The 25,897-nt window shown below is 47.0% G+C and overlaps 1 protein-coding gene and 2 non-coding genes across 3 annotated transcripts in view; 2 read left to right on the top strand and 1 right to left on the bottom strand.

The window, feature by feature from the left end:
- The window catches only part of LOC144143561 (uncharacterized), a 55,447-nt gene that overhangs the window by 24,918 nt on the left and 4,632 nt on the right, over window positions 1-25,897 (top strand). Inside the window, exons 12-20 of the mRNA XM_077675358.1 lie at window positions 688-741; window positions 5,222-5,362; window positions 6,928-6,966; window positions 9,354-9,452; window positions 11,219-11,332; window positions 12,395-12,511; window positions 13,349-13,526; window positions 16,115-16,315; window positions 16,921-17,138. Coding sequence (XP_077531484.1) covers window positions 688-741; window positions 5,222-5,362; window positions 6,928-6,966; window positions 9,354-9,452; window positions 11,219-11,332; window positions 12,395-12,511; window positions 13,349-13,526; window positions 16,115-16,315; window positions 16,921-17,138 — 1,161 coding nt within the window. The remainder of the gene's footprint in view (window positions 1-687; window positions 742-5,221; window positions 5,363-6,927; window positions 6,967-9,353; window positions 9,453-11,218; window positions 11,333-12,394; window positions 12,512-13,348; window positions 13,527-16,114; window positions 16,316-16,920; window positions 17,139-25,897) is intronic.
- Trnan-guu (transfer RNA asparagine (anticodon GUU)) lies at window positions 24,139-24,212 on the bottom strand. Its single transcript has one exon. It is a non-coding gene; the product is annotated as a tRNA-Asn (tRNA).
- Window positions 24,875-25,090, top strand: LOC144143625 (small nucleolar RNA U3). The gene has a single exon (XR_013317135.1). It is a non-coding gene; the product is annotated as a small nucleolar RNA U3 (small nucleolar RNA).

Below are 25,897 nucleotides of genomic sequence, written 5' to 3'. Positions count from 1 at the left end.
AGGGAACACAGCTCTTTAGTACTATAAATAAATATGGACTGTCGCACAGTACAAGCTCGGCTCGAGCAGCGCTATTTCATAATTGAGCAATTCATGCGTCTCGCTTTCTGCCAGCACGGTTCGATTTCTTCCAGGACAATCAAGATAGGGTTCTATAAGGGTAACGAACACTCTTACGACCCTTTGAAAACATAGGGCGACTCCGTGGTCCAATGGGGTCTGTGCCTTTACCCATGTATACACTCCATCATCGTAATTACCCTACAACATTAGAATTTGTACACAACGTCAATCTCCAAAAGTTCCGGAAAGATAATAAAACTCAAAATTTGTACAGATGTGCCTTTACCCATGTATACACTCCATTATCGTAATTACCCTACAACATTAGAATTTGTACACAACGTCAATCTCCAAAAGTTCCGGAAAGATAATAAAACTCAAAATTTGTACAGAATATTAGGTAAGTGAGGGTCAGACGGCAATTTAAATATCTATATATCCTTCAACTGGCTTCGAGCCTCGTGGCACCACGAGAGAAGCAGATTTCCCGGAGAAATGCTGGGCTCCTGCTAGCGTTAATCATTCGTTTCGATTACTGAAAACCCACATAAGGTGTTACTTCTAGCGTTATACTACAACCTTTAATTCATCCTGAAACTGCCACCTGTTGTGCTTCGCCCGCAGGACAACTGAAGGCGCCATTCCCGTGCGACTTCGACAGGGAGTTTGACATGAAGAGTGAGTTGGCTTGAGCTTTGAAACCCTGAACCTTTTTACGCGAAAGCTCTCTTAGTGGGACCGAAGGCGTCTTGTCAAAAAACCAATGCATTTCCCCATAGACCGGTTGGTCGACCGAAAAGCTCCAACATCTCCGGATACACGGCGCGTGCATGAAACCGGGCTTAGATTGTACCGAAACAATTACTTGAAAATCGCAAAAAAGGAACGGTTCTAGGTAAGACAATACACGCATCAGTCATGAAGAAGGAGTACAATAGTATATACAATAGTATATACTATTACAATACAATACAATACAATACAATACAATAGTATACTAGTAGTAGTATACTATATAATACAATAATAGTATACAATATAGAAGCTTTCTCGCTCAAAATTCCAACCTCTCAGGAACCTAGCAAAACCACTTTAGGAAAGTGATATTTGGCATAAAGCCAGAAGTAAACGTGAAGCTGAAAGCACTAAAAGAACTTTCCAGGTTTCTGAATATTTTTTTGTGTAATTCGCTGCCAAATCTTACTCCCCATGCATTTCTATGTGATAGTTTCCATGGCTCAGGAACCTAGTCGCGAAACGTGCGCGACTTGAAACTGTGCACAAAGCAAGCATTCACCCCAAATATTAGCTGTGCAAACGAACTTTTCATTTCGTCAAAAAATTGCAGAGTAATCACGGTTGAAAGGACTGCCATGAGCGGGAAAGCTGCACATGAATAGAAGGAGCACAATAGTATATACCTTTATCTCCTGAACCACGTATCGGTATGCATTTAGATCATTCGTAGATGCGTTTACTTAGTGCGCGAAAAATCGTCTCTTGGGTTCGTTCTTCGTTTGCGATTTGGGTCTTCGAAGGTTTGTTGATCGATTGGATGCATTTTAGCGAAGGCTTTGGCGCACTTTTGATGTGAGAAAGCTATCGCGCTTTTCTTAACTTTCTTACGAAGGGGTGGTAAAGTTTTTATAATTTATTATTCAGTGAAGGTGCGTCACTAGTAATTTTTTTTAGAATACGGTTCTTCCATGTAATTGGAACGGCACGCAACACAGAATATGAAGCTGGGGCGATCGTGGTGCTAGAAAACAGGGCACCTCGGCTCAAATTAGGGCAATTTTGTTTACCGTTGTACTGTGTGGGGGTCGCACTATAGTTATTACCACACCGCAGTCGTCTGCCCTTAAAGGGATACTAAAGGATGCACAAGTTGGCGTGTATCGATGAATTACGGTAGCAGCAATGATAATGAATTACGGTCGCAGTATGGTAGTACGGGGCTTCGGATCTAAATACACCATTCTCGCAACTACAAGTTGTTTAATAAGGCAGAAAACGCCAGAAACGTGAAAACAGTGGGCGACGTTCCGTACGCATTTGGGTACTACTGTTTTTGACGTCACAAAAGTGGTTAATGGCGAGAGCTCATTGGAGGGGTATCTATAGATCTTTTCCTGAAATAGGCAGTTCCTAAGTGGTTCATAACGCGAAGTAAACGCTAATCAAAGCTTTCGGTGAGCTCATCGTATCGAAACAACACAGACTACAGCTTTTATACACTGCGAGGCAGGCTGCATCCTTCGCTATTCAGACAGCCATCAGGCTTTGTTTCGTTTTTGAAAAGTAGTGGTGCGCAATTAGCGAAATCGATAGCTTACGGCGGGGAGCGCCCGAGCTTCTGCAAGCAATATACAGGGTGTCCCAGCTATCATGCACCAAGATTAAAAAAAAAAGAGTAATGACGTAACTCGAAGAAAACCTGGTGCGTAATGCTTTCAGTACTGTGGAGAAGCGGACAGTGATTTTTTTCCTTAATGAGACTTAACTAAATAATTGTAATTAATTATCTAACTCGAGAGTTACTGTCCTAATCACTGAAGTGTCAATGAGGCACTTGTAGGCACCCACGAGGGGCATCTCACTGCGGCATTTTCAGCGACGAACTCATTGCGTACTCATTCATTCTGTCTGATAAAGAAAACCCGCGAAATATGAAAAACACCACGCGACGGCACCTCCGCGCGCATTAGCGCGCATTGTAAAGCAATGCCCTCAAACAGGCTGCCTCTGAGTTAGCCAGAATGAAATAAACAAAAGAAAGAAAGAAGAGATCGCGACCGAGTTGGAGCCTTATCTGCACACGCGCCCCACGAATCTTGCTATTGCTGCTCCTTCCATGCATGTCATTATCAAGGTGATGCGCTGTCTCCGGGCGGGTGACAGGCGAAGCAGTTGCTTTCAATCAGCTTATTTGGGGACGCTGCTTTACAATGCACGCGGAAGCGCCGTCACGTGGTATTTTTCATATTTCGCGGGTTTTCTTTATCAGACAGAATAAATGAGTACGCAATTAGTTCGTCGCTGAAAATACCGCAGTTAGATGCTCCTCGTGGGTACCTACATGTACCTCAATGACACTTCAGTGATTTGGACATTAATTCTTGAGTTAGATAATTAATTACAATTAATTAGTTAAGTCTCATTAACGAAAAAAATTACTGTCCGCTTCTCCACAGTACTGCAAACATTACGCACCAGGTTTTCTTCAAGTAACGCCTTTGCTGTTTTTTTTAAATCTTGGTGCATGATAGCTGGGACACCCTGTATACTCGGCAGGGAGCAGCAAAAGTGTCTTCATTAGAATCGGTAAAAGGAACGAGACGCACTGCAGGTGGTTAAGCGAGCCGCCCGAGCTTCCAATATCCCGTTCTCCGCGCGCGGAAGGTATAAGAATAAGAGGAGTACTAACACTTTATTTAAAATGCTGCTATGGGTAAGGTGCGCCCGGTAAGACCATAATCACCCGTGAAATGAACTTACTGACGACGCTGATAATCCGCGAAGGGTACGTCGCTGTTCCCTTGAGCAAGGGGGAGCGCGGGCAACGACTGCCAACACTGCTGCCGTGAAGCGTGTGTATTCTACGATGGGTTGGCGCCGCGCGAGAGAAGATAATGTAAGAGTCCTGTGATCGCCAGACGAGGTGAAATGAAGGCGCCCTCCTGAATGGGGCCAGTCGGGAGCCCGGGACGCCGCGTCTGATATTCGAAACTGCGCTTGTTTCTTCAAAAGAGGCTTTGCTAACAGCCGGCTGGACGGGGTCTGGGAATCCGGAGTAGGCGGTCACACCCGCCGCTCGAGCATTTAAAAGCGTTTCTCATTCCGCCGGTGAAGAGTCATAAACGCCCAAGCCAGCCTCCTCGGCGAGAGAAACGTGCCGTAGTCCTCCATGGCTCGGTGACGTAAAAGCTACCGTTGCCGCTCCTACTTCGCGACGCAATGGCTACGCCACGAAAAAAATGAAAGGGAAGTGGGTGAGAGAAATGCCAGCTTTTTTTTGCTCATTTCTCAGCAAATGACGCATCGTTGCTCGTCGAACAAAAGCCGAGAGAGCTACGAAACGTATGATCCTCCAGATAAAAAAAAAACCATCCAGCCTTTAGGGGCCCTTTAACAATCATGCAGTGCGAGTTCGGATTGAGCAGGGCCCGTTGTTGGCGGAGACAGGCACACGTGCATTATTCAACAGGGTTAACGTCCTTATTCTTTTTTAAATGCGAATGCATTTCTTAGTCGGGGGTTGTCGTGCGCCCGCAGGTGTTATCTCTCCGCGCTCCTCCTCGCCCCTAGCAACAGCTGTGGCGCGCCTAGCAACCGGAGCAGGTGGTAGCTCGGGCGGGAGTAGCGGAGGGCAAGGGGAGAGAAGGAGCGCGCGCGGGCGTCTGAGGGCGCTCGCATCGCGGAGCTCGGGCGGAGTAGCGGAGAGTGAGTGAAAAGGAGGAGCGCGCTCGGGCGTGTGAGGGCGCTCGCATCGCGGAGCTCGGCGGAGAGAGTTCGCGCGCGGGGCGGGCGTGTTGCGCGGGTCTCTCTCTCCTCTCCGCGTACCCTCTCTCCGCTCGCTGCGCTCGGAAAAATATATCGGTACACCCAATGCATTCGCATTTCCGCACGATCCCCTTCGGGGAGGTGGGGGGAGTTTTTTTGCGATACAATTAGGTCGTAAATCCTTTCGCCTCATAGTACAGCACAGATGCGTCAGCTTCTACGGTGAGGTGGAACTTCCACATTTCAGCACATATAAGGTACCGAGCCAATCAATCAATCAATCAATCAATCAATCAATCAATCAATCAATCAATCAATCAATCAATCAATCAATCGATCGATCAATCAATCAATCATATAACCTGTTTCGGGCAAGGTATAATTCCCTTGCAAAGAGGAACCTGTCGAGGATGCCAGCGACAAGACGCGCGTGCGCACTAGCATCTCTGCGCGAGGGCACACATGAGGATAAAGTAACCTTGTAGGGCCGAGCTCCTGCTGTTGCTCTGCGTAACAGGGTCCGCGTGGGTAAGCACTCGACAAAAGGGTTCCAGGGAGTGTCGTCGCCCTTGTCATCAAAGCAGCTGCCGAGGGTCGCATGGGCTTATCCTGTACGGGGCCGGCCCGGCGCCCGTCCTGCAATGCGCGTGCGCAGGTTTCGTGGAGACGGCTTCGTGTGCGGGAGAGGTGGCTGGAATCCGTGGCCGGTCTCCATCGACAAGGACAGCTCGGCCAAGGACACCTCCCGAGAGGAACAGCAGTCCCACCAGCTACCGCACCGTGCAGACGCGGAGCGGTGCGTTTTTTAGTGCACATTCTCAATAGATCGTACGTGTACCGTGGAGTCGTTGCTCGCCACATTACCAAACTCCATGCATCTTTAGTACTCTATCATTGAGCAAATCTACTCCACTGTACAGGGCGCACTTGTGGAGTAAGCATACTTAAAGTAGAAAGGATAAATTTTTGATAGCTGGACCCTCGTATGGTTACTATTGTGCGTATGTATGTATGTATGTATGTATGTATGTATGTATGTATGTATGTATGTATGTATGTATGTATGTATGTATGTATGTATGTATGTATGTATGTATGTATGTATGTATGTATGTATGTATGTATCCACGCACGCATGTATTGTTAAAAAGGAAGAGAGGAATGTACACCAGCAGGAGTAAATTGTCTCGCCTAGAGGCGGACACCGGAACGCCTGCTGGTGTTGGGGAAGTGGGGTAGGGAGGAAAGAGTACATAGGAGTAGGGGGATAGGCGAGAAAGTACATATATACAACACAAATGTATGTCGACAAGGGCCATATATAAAACACAAAGGAGGGGAAAGGGGAGTTCAAAAAATTAAAGCACAGAGAACACTATACATGTATACATATATAAACAAAACGTGAATATACGACATACATGTAAAAGGGACGCACACATATGTATGCACACACACAAAGAAAAGCTTCATCCGCAGCAGCACTACACTACAATCCAGGAAGTTAGATGATGCTGTAGTGGAGTGCACTGTACAGCCCCGAGGCACCAGACGCTATTTCGCTATTTCGTAAGAGTAAAAGTACTGTCCAGCGGTGCGCGTTTCTCTAAAAGAATCGGATCGTGCGATCCGGGGACAATGATGTCACAGAGTCATGCGCCCTGTTCATCCGCTCCATCGGAAGCGTTCTTGCGCATGCGCGAACCGTTGACCGGTGGCCCTAGTGGTTGGGAGACAGATACTTCGAAACAAGAGATTTTTGCGAATCAGAGGCGATATCGAGGAGGAGTGAAATACAAACGATTCACCGCGGTACTGGAATGGGGTTACACACGTCGCATTTCTCGTAGTGTCGACTCACTCGCTAGGTAAAGTCTCACTGAGGGCAACAAAAGCGTGTTATTTTTTTTTAAATACCAGCACTCTACCCTTTGTAAATGAATTGAAACTTGACCTTTCTACTTAATCAAGCTTATTTCAGCAAAACATAAAATAGTTTCCGTGAACAAGTAAATGAGCATTTTTCCTTATACTTTTGTTTTATTTGTACCTCTTACATACTCGATAACCATGCCTTTGCATCCCTGTTTATTCCTTCCTTGAATTTCCGTCGTGATTTGATTGTTTGTGTATTACTTCTTCATTAAAAGAGTATAATGATGTCCTGAAATTCTTGTTTGTATTTCTCTTTCCCGTGCGTTGGAGATATGCCGTCAAATTACTCTCCTTACCCCATGCTCCACCTGGAGCCTGTATTGTTTCTCTAAATTTTTTAAAAATGTCTGTCGCTGAGGGCGCACATACGTTTCTTTTCTTTTTTCTGGCAAACACGCTTGATGAACCTTTTTTTTTTTTTTTCAGAAGCAGCGTGGGGATTCCCAGACGAGTTCGAGAGCAAATGTAAGCCATTTATAAGTTACGTATTTGCACGATTATAACGCGCACCTTTTTTAGCCAAAAGAAGCTGTCAAATGTGTGCGCGCGTTACAATCGGGCGCAGAACTGAAATCGGCTTCGAAGCGTCCAGTGGCATCGCCATAGATACTAACTCCTCCCAAAATCCAACTCAATCCAATCTAAGACAAACCGTCGCATCACGCGAGTAAATTTTTTGGCGTACGCATTCCTCAACGGGCATAACTTAGTCGGCTGTTGCAAATATTTATTTTTAAAATTATTTTTCGAAGTAAATTATTTTTCAGATTTTAATGAGTAAACTTACCTGCGCGTTATGATTGGGGGCGCGTTACAATCGCGCAAATACGGTAGCCTCTATTGAAGAACACGAGAGAAGCGCCAGTTTTGTTGTTTTACGGGGACAGTAAAGCAGCTCGCATTTTTAAAGCGCAGCTTTCTTAGTGGGGACCGATTGCGTCCTGTCAAAACACTAATGCATTTCCCCATAGACCGGTTGGTCGACTGAAAAGCTCTGATAAGATCTCTGGACACACGGCGCATGCGCGAAACCGGGCATCCACTGTGTCAACGCGGTTACTTGAACATCGCGAAAAAGGAACGCTTTAAGACAATACAGGCATCGATAAGGAAGGAGTACAATAGCGTACCTAATTGTCTCATAAACAATGTATCAGTATGCATTTAGATCGCTTATAGTTTAAGCACTTAGTTAGCGAAAAATCGACACTTGGGTTCATTATTCGCTTGAGATTTGGGTCTTTTAAGGCTTAACGATCGATTGGACGCATTTCCAGCGAAGGTGTTGACGCACTTTTGAGGGCAGTTTTGATGTCAGAACGTTTCCGCGCTTCTCTAGAGTTTCTTTATGGGAAGGGACGGTAAATTTTTTCGACGACGGAAAGCACAGAAATCACACTAAATCACTCGCTCACACTGAATCCCACTAAAACTCTTCCCGCTTTACGATTTACTTCACAAGCTATACTTATAAGCAACAACAAGTATAAGTGGAACAATAAGTTTACGTCATGTCATACCTCGTAGTATGTAATCTAGCTGATAGTTAGGCCTGAGCAATGATAGAGAAATTGGCAATCGTCTCGTTCATTTTGAAAACTGTCCATGTTGGCAAACATAACGTAGAACAGTGATTCTCAACCATGAGTGCGCCGAGGGCCCCTTGCGGGCTTACGAAAGTGGGGACCCGTGATGATTTATGGTGATCTGTGTCATAATGTCAAACAATTTATACTTGCAGCTACAGTCGCCTACATACTTATTCAATGGCCGCCTGTGTGTGAATTTTATGCTGAAGCGCGTTATGCTATCAAACAATTCGCTCTTGCGGCTAAATATTACCCAAACACCGATATATGTGTCTGGCTTTCTTGCATAGCTGTCGTGCTGTGCGAAAAGCCAACGTTAAAACTTCTGTGCATGCAATTCTCCAAAAGATATCCTTCAAGATGTAGTTTTGGTTGCTTATAGCAATCCATCCTATCACGTGCACGGAGGGTGTGACTTATTGATTCCCTTACCAATAAATAACGGAATGGGTTACTTGATTATCTCGTTAGTTAAATTGGCAAAACATGTTTGAACGGAGTGGAACAATATTGTTTATTCGTGTCCGTCGCAGGATTTGGTACAGCGCATGCAATGCAGTGCTCGCTGTGCTTTTCACTTATATTCAAACTAAAGACCTGGTGCGACATATATTTATCTCAAATTAATGTGTCAGGATTTAACTGGTTATTGTGCAATCAACGTGCCATACAAAGCTTTCGCAGCTGTGACAATTTAGAGAGAAAACGGTAGTAGTACGTCCTGCATAAAGAAGTTTGAAAGATGTTATTCACTGTGGTTCGTTTGAAATGCAAAATTACTTTCGTCCGTGGTGAAAACAACCAAAAATACTTATAGAGCACACAGTACACGCAAGTAGTTCAGTAATGTGAGTGGCAGTTTGTGTTTAGAACTGGAAAAAATTCAAGTCAGGGAAAGAATACCTTGGTTCAAAGAAGTATAGCTCGCGTTTTTCACCTTTTCACTGCCGGTATACGTCAACACAAGTAGCCCCCAAATTTCAGCCGATTATCAAAATTTGAAGCCGGATTTCACCGTCTGGCAACGCTAGATCGATTTTCAATATACTCCTCTAAACATTCTCATTTCGGACTCTCACTGTCCAAGGGTGGAAACAACTTTCCCATTCTATTTTATATGTGCAATATGTTCCTCGCGTACATTGAATTCCCGCGAAAATTAAAAAGTCTAGCAGTACATTTTCTCGAAATATGTATACCGCCTCGTTGGACCTTCTTTCAGTTGGTAGAGTCAAGTTATGAAACTTCTTTCGTGTTTCGCAGCCCACGGCCGGTTTTGGAAGTACGACACAAAATCGACGTTCACCAACATTTACGGATCTTTCGAAAGCCTCGATCCCTTCAGCCGGCCACATCACGGAAGTAAGTTGTTGCTTACATACATAAACTGAATCCCGTGCCCAGCTGCGAAGGCTTCTCTTATTGTTCTTTTTCAGGCGAAGCTTGAAATAACTGCCTCAGATCGTGTGCTGTGTGTATGCTAAACGCCATACACTAAAGCTCACCTCAAGATTCTCTTATGACGATGATGACCTTGAATTCACGTTCGCAGGTCTATGGGTAGTTGACGGGTGATTCGTTCGGCCGAAGAGCTGTAAGCTATAGATGGTATTCACTGAAAAGTTTAGCTGTCAATTTCTTCGCCTGGCAACACTGGAAACGGCCACGGACATGGCGTGGCTTGTGCCACTGCGCCCTCACGCCGAAGAATAAAAAAGTAACACCGGCATGCGTTGTCCGCTCACGACATGCTGCGTATTGAACGGAACGTGGTATACGAACCGGAACCGCCTGGCGTGATTTCAGCGTTTGTATAGCTACCACCTGCATGATTAGCTTTACCGGCAGCAATATCCCTTTCCCAACGAATAAGGGCTGCGTTCGCTTGGTACGAGTAACTCTACTGAAATTATCTTTTTTTGGCCGTTAAATTTCTTGGCTTTTCGTATATACGGAGCTATAAGCCGCCACAGGCATATACTGCACAGTGGATGAAATTCGCCGAAAATGGTAATTTCATTAAGATCTCAACACCGTAACCCGCTGGTGGGTGTTCTTGTAACGCATACACCTCACCGTGCGCCCTAGAATTTGTTAGTTGAAGAGGTACGTGCTTTGATAGTGGCTATAGCCATTGGAAAGGGTCTAGTTATAGTGTTTGGTGCAATATGCTCCTTTGAGACTTGCGATATAGTTTACAGTGCGTCTTCCAACCAATACGGTATGCCGATTTACGACTGCACCCGCAAGATAATCCGTATGACCCGTAAGAAATTAATAAAGACACAGGCACAAAGACAACCACCTCCTACTCGGAAAGGTAGTGCCTGTGAGAAAACCGCTTGAGAAAGGAGACGCAAAATCAGGCATCCATGAAAGCAAGCGTCTTGTTCCTTCAAGTTCGCAAAGCACAAAAGCCCTCCACGCTCTGCGCGCTGCACGTATGCATTCGTTCCTTCGCCGTCCTATTCGTTGGGTGGCTCATCGGAGCCACGTGACATTTCCGCCGGATATTCAAACAGGATTTACAACAGTGCCACATATTTTCGCTGCGCGTCTGCTCTCGCAACGAAAAATTCCACGCCGACGTGGAGGAAGAAGGCCTAAGCACTATCAGATTGCTAGGCGGGTGGCAGTAGCGTCACTAGATGAGCTACGCTTAAGAGTACCGCCACTTCGGGCAACCGGAAGCGTCTCGGGGCCATTTTGTTTCTGGCTTGCAGTGTTGCCATCTCTCCCAACGAAACCGCCGCCGGTTGTGACGGGCAGAGTGTGACCGGCCGCTCTGGCGTCCGCACAGCAAAGAGAGAGAGAGAGAGAGAGAGAGAGAGAGAGAGAGAGAGAGAGAGAGAGAGAGAGAGAGAGAGAGAGAGAGAGAGAGAGAGAGAGAGAGAGAGAGAGACGCCCAGAAACAAAATGGCTGCGCCCATATGTAAACAAATATTACGTGGTGACGACCGACCAATGGAAATCCTTGCGGTACACAAGAATGAGAGAAAAGAGTGCCGATACTCTAAAAGCCTTTATTTAGTGACGCTAGGTGGCAGGACTCACTCACTCTAAGTGGCGCTCAAAGGCGAGCCTTATCGGGTAACATTTCTGTGGGTGAAATTCTTGCCTCGGCGCAGACTTCTCGCTGCCGCCCAGCATGGTCAAACGCATGGGCAAGGCGGAGGTGGTGACCGCCATCGAACAACCCAGCATCCTGGTCACGGGAGGCCTCAACCTGGACACTGGAATCAGTGAGTCTCCTCGGCTTACTTGCGGCGAGGACAGGGACATAACCACGTGCGACAGAAAAGAGTGTGTATGCTTAATCGTCTGCAGCTACTTTTTCTGCTCTTCTGAGCTTGTCATTTCGACCAGGCTAATTAAAGGGAGCTGGAGCGTAACGCAATATGGTGCAGATCAACTTGAACGTCCGGGGCATTTCTTTACACAGCTGCTTCAGGCCTTTCGGCCCTGCCGTCCTATATTTAGGACATGAACCAAAAGGCTTCTGGCAATGTGGCAACAAAACCAAAACAGCTAGTTTTCTGGGAAGTAATTCATCAAGGATGCCTCTTTCGATAGATATTACCATTGTTCGTTTTTTTTGCTAAAGCTGAACGCTAGAAAGAGGAAGGCATTGCAGTGAGTGCAAAGCTGACGTCAGGGTGACCCCAAGGACCAAAGTCCTAGTTTGATCACAAGGCTGTAAATAAAAAAATGATTGCACTACCAGCCTTATTTTTTTCTGTGTGGGCTCACTACTTTCTAAAGTTTGGGAAAACAAGCAAAATAATTTTTTTGCTGTAAATTTAACTTTTAATTGCCTGATGACCTAATTAAATGTCATGCTTGTAAATCACTAATTACTTGCATTACACGCTCAATTTTTCGTTTGTAAGCTTATGAGGCCTAAATATAGTGAAAAAAAAAATTTCGACCCAAAGAAAAACTTCTTGAGGTTTCACACACCGGAGTTGAACCTGGGCGTGCGAGGCTTGTTGCAGGCAGCGGACCAATCTGGGCCCCTGGGTATCCTCAACGCGCACCAAAAGCGGGCATTTTCATTTTTTGCCTCCGCACAAAACCGGACACCGCCACCGGGATCAAACGCGCGTCCTCGCGCTCACTTTGTTATTCCTCTCACGGGATGCCAACCATTTCACGACATCATTGAAAACGTTTTTGTGAATACGTTCCCAAGTGTGAAGGCCTGAAGTCAATTGCAGGTTATAAGGTTCATTGGTCACGCAAAGCCGACGTGGCGCCTCGTTCGGGTAGCGTGGATTAACTTGCACGTGCCCCACCGCATGCAGGTGCGTCGGTGGTGGCCTTCGACCCGTCCTTCAGCACTCTGCAGCAGTGTGGTGTCCTGCCCACCCCATTGCACCACCACCGCACCGTCCTCGTCGGCTCCGACGTCATCGTCGTCGGTGAGTGGCCATGAATGACGCTGCTGTGCTGGTGGCACAGGTGGCACTAGGTTGCCTCGATGCCAGCGCCGCCGTACAGGGTGAACACACCTTTTGGCAGGACCGACGCCGCCGACCTTTCGAAACGGCGCCATTTTGGGTCAAAGTGCACAACGTGATCGGTCGCATCTTGTGGGAAGCCGCTTCCAGTGTGACGGTATCGCGTAAGCTGTCCCTTGAAGGTGGTTCCAACGAGCAGTTTTTTCATAATTATCATCATCATCAGCCTATCTACGCCCACTGCAGGGCAAGGGCCTCTCCCAAAGATATCTAATTATCCCGGTCCTGTGCTAACTGCATGCGACCAATTTATCTCCGCAAACTTCTTGATATCATCTGCCCACCTAACCTCCTGCCACCCCCTGCACCACTTGCCTTCTCTAGGGGTCCACCCTGTTACCCTTAATGACCAACAATTGGCATTACATGCCCTGCCCACACCCACTTCTTCTTAATTTCTACTAATATGTCCTTAACACGCGTTTGTTCCCTGACCCACTCCGCTCTCTTCTTGTCTCTTAATGTTACACCTATCGCCTTCCGTTCCATTGCTCGCTGAGCTTTTGCATGAGCTGTGTCAAATAACCAGGATGACTAGCCGTTGCGTTGCGCTGTGCGGGGGCGAGCGAATGACCCAAAATGGCGGCGGCAACGTACGTGTCTCCACCGTATACTGCGGAGACCAGCGAGCATCGAAGCGCCCTCTGCTTACAATACGGGAGGCACCGCGCACTTGCTGCCCCGCGCTATGGTAGCCACCGTACCCACGCTCCAATCGTCTGGGTACGGACAATGCAGGCGGCATGCTGGAGTCGGCGGAAGGGCCGTACGTGTGCAGCCGGCGCTGCTACCGGCTGAACACGGTCACGATGCAGTGGAGCCGCGTGGCCGACCTGAAGACGGAGCGGGCGCACCACGGCCTCGTGTACTTCGACGGCCGCATCCTGGCCATCGGAGGGCTCACCCTGGGCCGCAAGTACGTTCCCTTTTCAGCCACGCGGGGGCGTTGGGGCTTTCTTTTTTTTCACCTTCACCCGCTACTCCTGTGGAAGTGCCGCGCCCTCTGTAGCGGTGGCAGGGGTTCGCACACGTGACCCTTCGTCTAAGCTGGCCGCGCGTTTCCGCTTGTCTTAAAGGAAACCTGCAACACTTTCTTTCAACTTTTTTTTAAAATCATAACTGCTTTCAGAAACTAGTCAGCAAGCGCATCCATCACTAGGAATGGCGTTTCACAAATTACCTCAGTAAAAAATCCCTGGTATGTGCCGGTAAGATAAATTGGAAGCGTGATCAAAAACGTTTAGGGGTGGAGCCCCTTTAGGGGCTCGGGCTGTCGGCGTCGCCTGTCGTTGTTGTCGTTTCATGTAGTCACGATACTAAAACACCGGGACACCTGCTTTCCGACGCCTCCCGCTAGAACGTTTCATCTCCATGGGCAAGAACGCGTACTAAAAGAACACACCGCGACACTCATTTTCCAACGCCTCGTGTTAGAACGCTTTGTGCTCCAAAGACACGGTATTTACATCAAAGCTGTATACCCCTACCCCGGATGGTTTCATCGCCGTGGGCAGAAAACGCCAAGGCAACAAAAATAATACACATCTTCGCCCCTCCTCAGGTTTCACGTTAGGAGAGATGGCGCCCAGTTTTTCTTTTTAGGTCTTGACGTTCGAACGCTCGAGTGACGTCATTCAAGCGACGTCACGGCTATTGGCCGGCTTCCTTTCAGTTTGGTCAATAAACGGATTAGCTTCTGCCTGCATCCGATCTTTCCATGACTGCTACGATTCCGGTACAAATTTTGCGGAAATTCAATGAAATCTATCTGCGAAGGCCAAGTTCCGAGAACGGTTTTGTCCTATAGAGAGGAACACGTCGGACATTAGGTTGCTGGCGCGTCAACGACGAGACAGCCATGCTACGCGTAGTGAGAATCCCCGGCCATGTATAGGAGGACTCGAAGTAACGAGACAGCGCGGAGTGGGGCAGCAGGCCAACTTTCGGTACTGCCGGCGGCAATAAGTAGTAGTTCTATCATGTACCAAGGTATCCGATCTTGATGACGTGCGTTAGCTGTGGAAAAGGATTTCCAACTAGGCAGCTCCTCCGGATTTGCTCTTGGCAAGTCCCTCACTTTCGCGAAGCACCACATGCACCCCCAAAACACCAGGTGTCGCCCATTATGTGTAGGGTGAAATCCGACGTAACGGGCTAATTTTCTAGGATCCCCCTCCCCCCTGAGAGGTGCGCAATCAATGTTCCTCCAGAAGTTTTAATCAGACATGTTGCGGGCTTGTCCGGAATTGCGAGGGGTGCAAGAGATGACACTGAGTGACCTCCCTTTACCTACAAGGTTCGCGTCATGCATCCTTTGCCAGAAAATCTCACGGCAGAGAAAAACTGGCGAACGGACGCACTTTCGAAATAGCTGCATGCACTTCGGAAACCATAAATGACATCCTGTTAATTTAATACTTCCCCTACACAACGACCACCGAGTAAGAACAAGACTTGCTCCGTGCCAACGACTGACTAACCGACCTTCTTCGGCCGTCCCATTTTGCTAAAGGGGCTCCGCATCACGTCCGATAAACGCTTTCACTCTTTCCTTAGCGTCTGGAAGCACTGCGAAAGCTACAGTTATCGCCAGCTTGAGGCGGCACTGCGTGATTTGCTCGTCGCAGCAGATCCGCCTTCCGTTCCTGCTTAGCTTTTGTGGCTTTTTTAAGTGCGAATGCACTTTATAAGCGACCCCAAACCATCCACCGCCGGCGGCGGCGGCGGCGTCGGCGTCCGCAGTGCTCCTCTATATTTAAAAAAGAAACAGCATCCGGCGCCAGGTTTCGATCCGAGGACTTTGCGGCCGCAGCGCGACGCTCTACCGACCAAGCCACGGACGCGACGCTGATATCAGTGTTAGTGACGCGCCTTATATCTTTAACGCATTCAAACTACGTCGTCAGCGGCGTGCGTTGGCGACTCAGCGGCGTTATAGCGGCTTGATAACTGCGTGGTGTACACGTGATACTACAAACCCGATGGAAGAGATGGAAGAGAAGGCGGCGAGGCGATGGGCTGCGGGGGCCGAGCGCAAGCGCCGCAAGCGGGCCGACAACCGTGCATTCGCACTTTCACACATTCTCCCCCTCGGGGAAATGCGGGGGAATTTTTCTTTCTGAAAAGGCTATCGGATGCGTTCATTGCAGCAACGGAAAGAAAGCCGGCCTATAGCCGTTACATGGCCTTAGTGACGTCATTCCGGTGGTCGAAGAACACCAAGACTTGGGAAGAGAGAAAAACCTTTTGAGCGAGTTTCTGAGTTATCTGGTGGGTCTAAAGCAGCTAATTTTCGGCTGAAGTATACTTTACAACCCTCTAGTCGAAGTACTGGGTGCGTTGGTTGGCTACATTCTGAAAACATTTAAGATTTCGAAAACAGTTGAAACAAATGTTGCAGGGCACCTTTCAATCAATCAAGCGATCAATCAATCAGTCAAGCGAGCGCACTTTGGATCGATGCCCAAAAGGGCGAAATGCTGTCGCCGCGGCATCTGGGCGCAGATTGGTGTCCAGCATGGAGTACTACGACGTCAAGCGCAACAAGTGGACCAAAATGAAGGCCTCGCTGCCTCAGCCAATCATGGCCATGGGCGTCGCGCTGTTCCGCTCGCTCGTCTGGGTCGCCGGCGGCGTTGTGGGCAGCTCGGAGGACGACATCGCCTGCTGCGCCGCCGTCCACTGCTACGACCCCAAAGCCAAGACGTGAGTGCGCGTGCGCATGCGCGGCATTGCGCGCAAGAGCCGTGTACACTGATGGGAAAGTTGCGTCGCTCGCATGAATGGCTCTAACAAAAGTGGACCGGAACAGCTCCGTCGTTAACTTCGGAAAAGATTTCAGAAAAGCTTTCAGTAAACCGTTTCGTTTGTCCCTTTATTCTTCGGTCATCCTGTAAACTTTAGCGCTCTACGTTTCCCCATGTCTGTCGTTAAACTTAATTTTATTCTAGCTGGATCCGTAAATTCCCTCTTGCAGATTTTTCTCCACAAAGTGGAGCCCTTCCCCCGTGTGGCATTTAGCTTCGTTGGGGATTTGATGTTTTATTACAAAGACAGTGGCGCGACCTCTACGTCACAGAAAAAAGACACACACGATTGACTCTATTAACGATTTCGCATTCATAACTCATGAAAAGTACTTAGGAGTCCGTGGAATTTTAACAGCAAGTTCGTCGAAGTTTTGTTTCCGCTAGTTTTAGGAAACACGGATATTCGATGATGTCGGCAGCAACTGTTCTCGAAATAGGGGCCGCTGCAGAAATGTATCGTTCAGGCAGCGGACCAGTGATCCGCGCCGTATACGGCCGCAGGTGGACGTCCACCGCTCCGTCGCTGCCCAAGCCGTGCGCCTACCTAAGCCTCGTGTGCGCCCCCGACGGTCTGTTGTCTGTGGGAGGGTCGGTGTCGCTGGACCAGCTGCAAGCGGGCAGCGTGGCCGATGTGTGGCGACTGACCGGCGACCAGCGCGCCTGGGAGCCGCTCGTGCCCCTCCCGAGACCATGCCACAGTTCGGGCGCTGTCGTCTTTGGTGAGCGGGCGTGCCGTCTTACGCATTTTACGACGACAGCCATCAATACATATTTGTTTCGTTGGCATGTCAGTACAGTCACGAGCGCCGAAATTTCCCTCCCCCGCAACCCTATGCCACCTAGGCCGAGGCCGCCGGCTACAAACCTTAGTAATTCCTAGTACCGTATTGTCGCGCGTATAACCCGCCCCTTCGCATAATCCGCATGCCCGCTTTCAGCACGACGGAAAAGAAAAAAAAAATCCTCGCGTATTGCCCCCCGCACATTTGATACAAGAAAGGCTGCACCAAAGTGACTGCTCAATCAACACATCACACACTACGTAGACAGAAAAAAACGTATATTTAGCTAGTAGGATACACTGACTGCAAGGTGTCACTGCTCTAGGTAGAGCTATCACTTGAGTCGCAGTCCTCACTGCAGGGGTGAGACAGCTGAATCAGATTTGGGAGCAGTTTTTGGAGCAGCAAAATCTCGATTTTGGGGCAGAAGAACCTTGATTTGGAACAGTTAACGACATTAAATGCATCGTCTTAGGAACCTAAAAAATCACATTTTTGGCAACTTGGGGGGGGGGGGGGGGGTGCACTTTTTAATCGGTTTTGAACATTCATAACACTGAAACAGCCTTTGAAAAAAGTTTGTTTTTTTACCAGAGTATCACAATCTACTAATTGCACTACCTTTTTACAAACCATTTTTAAATTCTTAAGCTTAGATAGTCTGCATAGCGCCATTGAAAATATCGAATTGAAAAACTAAGCAATCGAAGGCATTTTTATTCCCATGCGAATGCCGAAATTATTATTTTTGTAATCCAAGACTCAGCTTTATGCACAAATGTAGAGCCTCGGCAAAAGTTGCGCAAAGCGAGGTGACAGCCGTCGCAACCCATGCACCAGCTTTCCCATTTCAAACCCCAAGGTGCGCGTTCGCTACGATCGTAGTTTGAGTAACGTTGGAATGTTTGCCACCTCTCTTTTGGCATTATATTTCACTTCAGATAGATGAGCCATTAATACTAGCGTGCAATAATAGCCCGTCCCGCTATCGGACACTGCTTGAACATTTTGCGGCTGTAGCCTGCGCCGCTCCTTCTGCAGTGTCGACGGTCCCATTCCCGCCGCTCGCAAGGTCACTGTCAAAGGCACTAATAACTCAGCGTTTTATAACGCCGCAATGAGTCCAAAATTTCGCTTCAAGCACGCACTGCACCTCCCACTCAATGCCATAACACGGCGAATTCGCGGGCGCCGCGTTGTTTTTGACGAACTCGGGTCTTTCGAGTCGCGCAACTTCCCGTAACAGACCAAACGTATAAATGTAAACCTAGCCTCCCCCATAACTAAAAACCACGGCAGAAATTTGCGAAGAGCGCTCTGTCTGAACTGGAGTGAACTAGCCTGAATCACGAGCAAGTGCTTCACCCGGCGGCCATGTTTTCCAATCTTCACCACACCAAGATGGCGGCGCCCAGTAATGTCGTTCCGGAGATACAGCGCTCCGAAAATTGCCATTTTTTCATCGACTTGAACAAGTGGTTTGTCGCCTCAGTAACATTAGTACTTTTTTACAGGACTTCGCAATGGTTTTCGATGGGAAAACTTTAAAAACTCACAGAATATAACATGTGCCACCCGACATTGTGACTTTCGGAAAAACTATCCTGGGGACATTTTATGCGGGTTTTGTATTGAATGATCGATCAGTTAAACTTCTACAAACAGCATCCTCTTGAGGTTGCTAAAAAATTATGCCGTCAGTAAGCATTTTTCCCCATCGAGCATTACAATCCTTGGCTCTCAGACTGTTTTGGAGCAGTTTGGCGCTATTTTTGCAATTTTCAAGATTTTGGAGCAGCCTGGCGCACGAAAACAAACTTGTATCAAAACTGCACAATATGCGCAGCTGTCTCACCCCTGTCACTGTTGTACACAAGGTCATCTTCACGACACAACGCAGATTGCCGTGAAGCTGCACTAAAGAAAAAACCCCGCCTATCCCCCTCCCCCCTGCTTTGCCCCTGAAATTTTGGCATTTTTGGTGCGAGTTATACGCGCGAAAATACGGTAATTCCTAATTACTAATTCGTAAGGTCTTTGCTGGTTGGTTCCACATGACTCACGCTACGGCGCAGTAAAAACCCTTACAAATATATACGCAGCGCTGAGTTCCAACTGACAGTTTATTAACTCGGAAAAACATGTAAGATTTGGTAATACGAGCGCTTAAAAAATAGAAAAACACAGATGAAAACGTTCATCTTTGTTTTTCTGTTTTTTTTAATTAAGCTGCTACATTTCATTTCATTTCATTTATTTACCCTCAAGGCCAGGGGCTTTACAGGGGGGAGTGGGTAAAAACAACAAAAGATACAACAAAAGCAGCATGAGTGATGATATACATTATCAGATAGTGCCGGCAAAAACAGTGTCAACTAAGTTCCTTCGGAATTGTAAAGGCTCTGTGATGGCAGCTGTTGGCCTGGGAAGGTGGTTCCAGTCCTGCGATGTCCTGGGTATAAATGACTGCGAACATGTCTTATTGTGACAATGCATTACTCCTACTTGATGTTGAGGATAAATGCGTGAAGAGACATAGGATGGTGAAGGAATGAATGATGTACGGAGAACCGGAGTATGCTAAAAAATCTTGTGGAAGAAACAAAGACGGAAGTACCGGCGACGAGTTGCTAGTTCTGGTAAACAAAGTGAGTTTTTCATGGAAGTGACACTCGATGTACGACTATAATTACGTACATCGAACATTGTTGCCATATCTTACGTTTTTCCATGTTTTTAAACTGTCAGTTGGAAGTCAGCGCTGCGTATGTCCCCCTCTTGTCCTTGTGTAGGTTTGTACTGCCCTGTAGCTTGAGTAATTCATACCCTCATGGCACCCTCCTTGACGTCATTTACCCCACTATGTACCCCTCCACCTGCAGATACTGCCCCCTGCCCTGCACTCTTTAACACAGTGGTTCTCGAATGGGGCTCCGTGAAACCCAGGGGTACCGCGAGGGAATTTCAGGCGCCCGCAAAGCCCTCTCCCAAGTCCTTCGAACTCCTCCCCCCTTCCATTAATTTCTTTTTTTTTTTTTTTTTTGCTAAATCTTGCTGGAAATACAAAAAGGTAGCTTCGCTACATGTCTTCTACGTTTAATTTTTCCCGCATAGCCCCTTCTTTAACGTTGGCTCTTTGCACGGCAAGCAAGCGATGCGGGAAAGGCAGAAGCACAAAAGGCTGGCTGAGCTGCAAGAGCGAATTGTTTGACGATATCACACGCATACGCGTAAAAGTCAGGCATTAAATGCACGCTTTGAATAAGTACGTTGGCGACTTTAGCTGAAAGTGCACATTGTTTCGCGTAAGGGCGAGCGTAAGTGCCCGGAATTCCCAATCGTCAACAGGCGTTGAGCGTATTGCGCACGGCACCAAAAAGGCAGTGCCGGTCTTAGGGTTGGGCGACCAGTATATAGGGTTGCCACCTTTCCTGGAAAAAAAAAAAAAAAACCCGGCTCTTTGGAGGAGGGGGGGGGGGGGGGGGGGAACATGGTATCTTTCTGGGAAAAAAAAAAAGAATCCGTGTTTTATGACATGCAATTCCTATGCATTGTAGCGTTTTCCTAGAGAGGAATCAACATAACGTTCGTACTGAAAATCACTGAAATTTTGGTTATTGCTCTAAATGTGCGGCACTGAAAAGTAACCACACATACTTCGTCCATTAAAAGCTCTTGGCATCTCGCCCGCATTCGCCCGAATATTTTCTCTGCTCGCGTGAGATCTTTGCGCAGCTTGTCGACAGATATTTTATCGTCGTAGTTGCTGAATTAACGCTTATAAAATGCCCCCCCCCCCCCCCAAAAAAAAGAAAATCGCGGCACGATGGCCAAAAAATCGGCCAATGGCGGCCGGTTTTAAGTACGGACCGGAAACCGGCCCGCTGTCTATAAAACCGGTCGGGCCGGTCAAAAAGCGGGCAGGTCGCAACCCTACGACCAGGGCGGTCGCCCAGGGCGCAGGCGAAAAGGGGGCGCCGGCTTTCACTGAATGCCCTCCCCCCTTCTCCCTCCCCCTTCAGTACACACGTCTCTGTCTTCCATCCATCAAAAGAAGAGACTACGGCGATGCACTTTGAAGTGAGGGAGAAAACGCCTGTGTCCAAATAATCCCAAATCAAGCCGAGAAACATGGACCCACAATTTCGTACACAAAACTAGGGTGCGAAGGGGGGAAACGGCCGTCCGAGAAACCACCTGGAAAGGCTTCGGGAGACCGTGTTCACAAAACCAACTCAAGTGTAATTTTTGCTTTCCGACACTTATGCTGAAACAAAATGCTGAAACAAGAACAACACTTACGCTGGAAGGGCGCCTTGTCGCGAAGTTACGCCCCACAAAGTGAGCGAAACTTAAGACAGAAATAAGTGACGCAGAAAATTGAATTGATCTTATTTTTGAGTAATGAGACAATATTGGGCCTTCACTAGTGCGCGCTAGCTCTTGATGAATAACTGCAGTTGTTTGGCAATTTGGTCAATACAACTAACCTTTTTTTTTTCTTTTAGCCGCAAGCCTGTTTTCACTCGTGCATTTTAAACAGCATTATCTGCTCGAAATGCACATGGCCTGTGACCTGATCGGACCTTAGGCGGCGTCATGCATGAGAACCTAATTCTAGCCGGCGCGTTGATTCGCGGTCCCCGTTGCAGGCTTCAGCCACCGAAATACATAGCTCGCGTGAGTGAACTGTCAAACACAATTTTGCTTTACGATTAGAAGTCCCCCTAAAAAAACTAAAAGGATAAATCGCAAGAAGGTAATTAAAAAATCTACCATTCCTTCCTCAAGAAAATTGAAAGATGTGCGAAAGCGGCGATTTTTTTGGCACTAAAAACGCATTTATGGACCAATCTAAACTTATATATATATATATATATATATATATATATATATATATATATATATATATATATATATATATATATATATATATATATATATATATATATATATATATTGAGAGGCAATGCTAGGAGACTTGGCGGACGACGTTTATTCGGCGAGCGGTACCCTGGCCAGAACAGGATCAATCACGATGGCGATGATGGTGCGTCCCAGAAAGACGACGAGCGATGAGATGATGATGGACGCACACAATGCAGCGACGACGACGACGAGACACAAAGGCGGTATTGGCCAGTCATAATACTGAGCTATGGCCTGATGACGGGACATTTAACATTCGCGCTTACAATATATATATATATATATATATATATATATATATATTGTATTGCATGTATTGTCTTATCCAGAACCGTTCCTTTTTCTCGATTTTCAACTGACCGTTTTAGCACAATAGAAGCTCGGTTTCACTCTTGTATCGGGATACTTTTGTTAACAGAAGAGTTAGAGCCGTTTTCTGTAATCATACTCCCTCCGTAGATGGCCATGCTTCGATGCAGAACAGACAGTGTGGCGAAGCCAGCTTACAGAAACCAAGCTTACACCGATACTTTGAAAGTCGGCTGTACCTCTAAACACGAATTCATGGCTTTCCCAGCAGCAAATTAAGATGCCTTATATCACGGAGGCCCTAAGACCTCTTTTTATTTTTTTACGAGAAATTTTCGGTCGGCCAACCAGTCTACGGGGAAATGCACAAGACTTAACACTATCAGGTCCACGATTGATGGTGTACTACTCTTGCATTCGATATCAGCTCAACCGATATTTGCTCGCTGGTACGCACAGGCCTCGCGGCAGTGGTAGCGTATTTGTGGAAGCAGCGGGGGATACCGGTATTTAGAATAAAGCCCCTTCATCACGACCATGGCGGCGGACGAGAGCAACAGTATGGAGGGGCTTTAGTTTACGACCCGACACGACCCGATATTGCGCCTCACAGGCCTTTATATTTTATTGAGGAAACTTTTTTTTTTCGTCATAAAAATTTTAGGTCAGCTGGGAAAAAAGAAGAGGTGAATTCTAATATTTATTGCCTGCGACATTTGCGTGCTCCTATGCTGATTTAGCTAAAAAATATACACCGACTTGGATTGGTTATTCGAGCTAACGCGACAGGCGTATCTATATAATAGGTGCAATTTTTCCACTTCAAAATTTCCACTTGTTTCTTCTTTTAGGGCTGCCACTCGAACCATTTAGTGCATCCGCAGCCCAGTAGGCGAGCGTGTCTATTTATTGCCTGTGGCCATTCGACTTTGGAGTAGTCTTGTATTTAATTTAACATTGTTTTTCTTAAATCAGTGCAATCTCGTGGACCTGTGGCTGGGCAAGTTGGAAGCGGTCGCGATTTTCTCGATCTGTTTCAGCACGAAATTGAGTCCACTGTTGTTTAAAAAAATTTAAAGTGGTCGTGTATTTTCCGCCGTTTCACCGCGTCAAAAACGTAGTTCTGTGTCTGTCGTTTTTGTGGTTCAGAAATAGCGGTCCAACTCTGGCATGTAATCGGGACTTTTTTTTTTTTGGAACCTGTAATTAACCGTCGCCCCGTTAGTTGTAAATTTCAAACAAACATACGCAGATTTAGAAGTGCAGAGTTACAGAATAAAATTAAATAATAACAAGCTAATGCCGAGAATTGTGAATGAAATTACGTGCGTAAACATTACGACGTGGCATATGCCTCTTCAATCTAAGCTTAGGTTTGACACGTATGCACTCTACAAGTACTTCTGCTCAAAAGCTGAATACGTTTTTGTGCAAACGCTTCAGGTGTTTTGATTTACATGTTAAACTCAGTAATGCGCTTCTTAAAAAAACAAACGTTTGCAAATGCTTTAACGCTTGATTGGTGTTGGGCAGCTAGCTGTGGTGGCTGGGTGCGCATGACTTCAAAAACACCCGAGAGAATGGGGTCAAATTTGCTGTACACGAAAACCGAGCACCAAAAAAATCAAGGGCACAACTAGAGTGCATCATTGTGCTAAACATCACTAAGACGGTAAAAAAAAAAAAAAAAAAATCTCGCCGCCCCCGGGAGGGCTCGAACCTCCAACCTTTCGGTTAACAGCCGAACGCGCTAGCCGATTGCGCCACGGAGGCGAGACGTTCAGCGTGCGTTAAAAGCTGAATACATCTCTAGCCACTCAGGGTTTGTTTTGTCGGTGTGCTTGAATTCAGTTTGTCAAGCTTTTCTGCTGTAGCGGTGCCTAACATTTGCCAGCGCTTTGAGCAAGCGACCTTTGCACGAGCATTATCGTTGCCTACACCCGCTTTCGACGCTTCTCAGCTCAGTAACCACACTTCTTGAGCGCGTACCGAAGTGAAGTCACGGCCCCGCTTATACGGCGCATTCTGTTCTTGCCTCATTCCGTCGCTATTAATTGCTGTTGACATGAAGTGTAAAGACTAATGAATTGTTTTCTAAAACTGGCCTCAGTTAACGTTGCATGAAATGCGTCCCAAGCGACGCGAAGTTTTTGAAACTGCTATTCGCTACGCAAAACATTACGACCGCCATTTTGCCAAGACATCCGTTTCTTTATACAATTCTCATTACTACTTTATTTTAGTTATTCTAGTTTTTATTTAAAAGTTTAATTTGGATTAAAGTTTTATGTAACAAAAGATGTTGTTTGGGAATAATGTACCAAAATTTAATACAATACAAAGAGAGCAACGTGAAATTAGTTATAAAAGACCTTCCCACCGGTGAATCCAAGCAAAATAAGAAGAGTCGGGTGAAATCGCGAACAGGAATAGTGAAGATCATGCTTCATAGGATCATTTCTATAGGCATGCTCGCCGAGATCGTCCCGCGATCTTGGAACCTACTCGACCACGATGAGGAGTCGAGGGTCTCCGCCTGAGCGCGAAGCCGGCGACGGTGCCTTGGGCTCCGGCCCGGGTTCCAGCCATTGATGACCGTTCCCCCGCGCTTGAACAGCGCGGTGGGATGGCGGAGACCCAGTCTGAGTGGCCGGGTGGGACAAACCCCTTTTTTTAAGAAAATCTAAAATCAGAATATAGGAAGTAGTAAATTGAAGAAATAAAATACTCGGTAGGAGTAATCCAAGGTCCTTGGAGCTTTTTCGGAAGAATGAAATATCGTTACGAAGTCAAAGACGACGCAGGTGTCTTCAAGGAAAACAAGTTTATTGGAGCGAACTTGTGCTCCCCAAACAACTCCCAAGAATACAAAGGCGGCGAAGCGGTAGTCAACAAAGTGACGCACGCGTGCAGGCGAGCACCGGTCTGCTCTGCAGGCGAATATCTTTCGGCGCTAGTGTTTCTGGAACCGTAGAACATTGTAGATCACAGAAGATTATTCTGTGCTAGCGACGTTAGGGCGAAACAGTGCTTATCTGAATGTGATAGCCCGTGCGGCATAAAAATTCAGAATGGAAGCCGCGCTTAGCTTGGAACGCAGATAACACAGCCGGGCGTGGCCCGGCAGTAAAAATAAACAACACATGGTTCGTGGCAATATGCTGTTCTGTATTAGCACTTTTGATGGCCATTCTGGTGCCCCGCTCTAAAACACTGCCCTCAATTATTTCAGCGGAAAGATTCAATTTCTAAATACTTTGCCCACGGATACCTCACGGCAAACAATAGGCAGTTTTAGCATACCGTTACGGTGTTTGTGTTACCAGTTGGCGTTTCCGTGTTACCGGAAGCCGCTGGCGACGGTGAAGCCTGTGCCGGTAAGTTACCGTTCGCGGTAACTCTCGCGCTGTGCACTTACATGGTAAACGGTAACGCAAACACGGTACCGATATGCTAAA

This window comes from Haemaphysalis longicornis, unplaced genomic scaffold, assembly GCF_048455015.1.
Source record: "Haemaphysalis longicornis isolate Haplotype H1 unplaced genomic scaffold, Haemaphysalis longicornis Haplotype H1 scaffold_6, whole genome shotgun sequence".
Taxonomy (NCBI): Eukaryota; Metazoa; Arthropoda; class Arachnida; order Ixodida; family Ixodidae; genus Haemaphysalis; species Haemaphysalis longicornis.
Note: the sequence above shows the minus strand (reverse complement) of the source record. Positions and strands in the feature narration are given on the sequence as shown.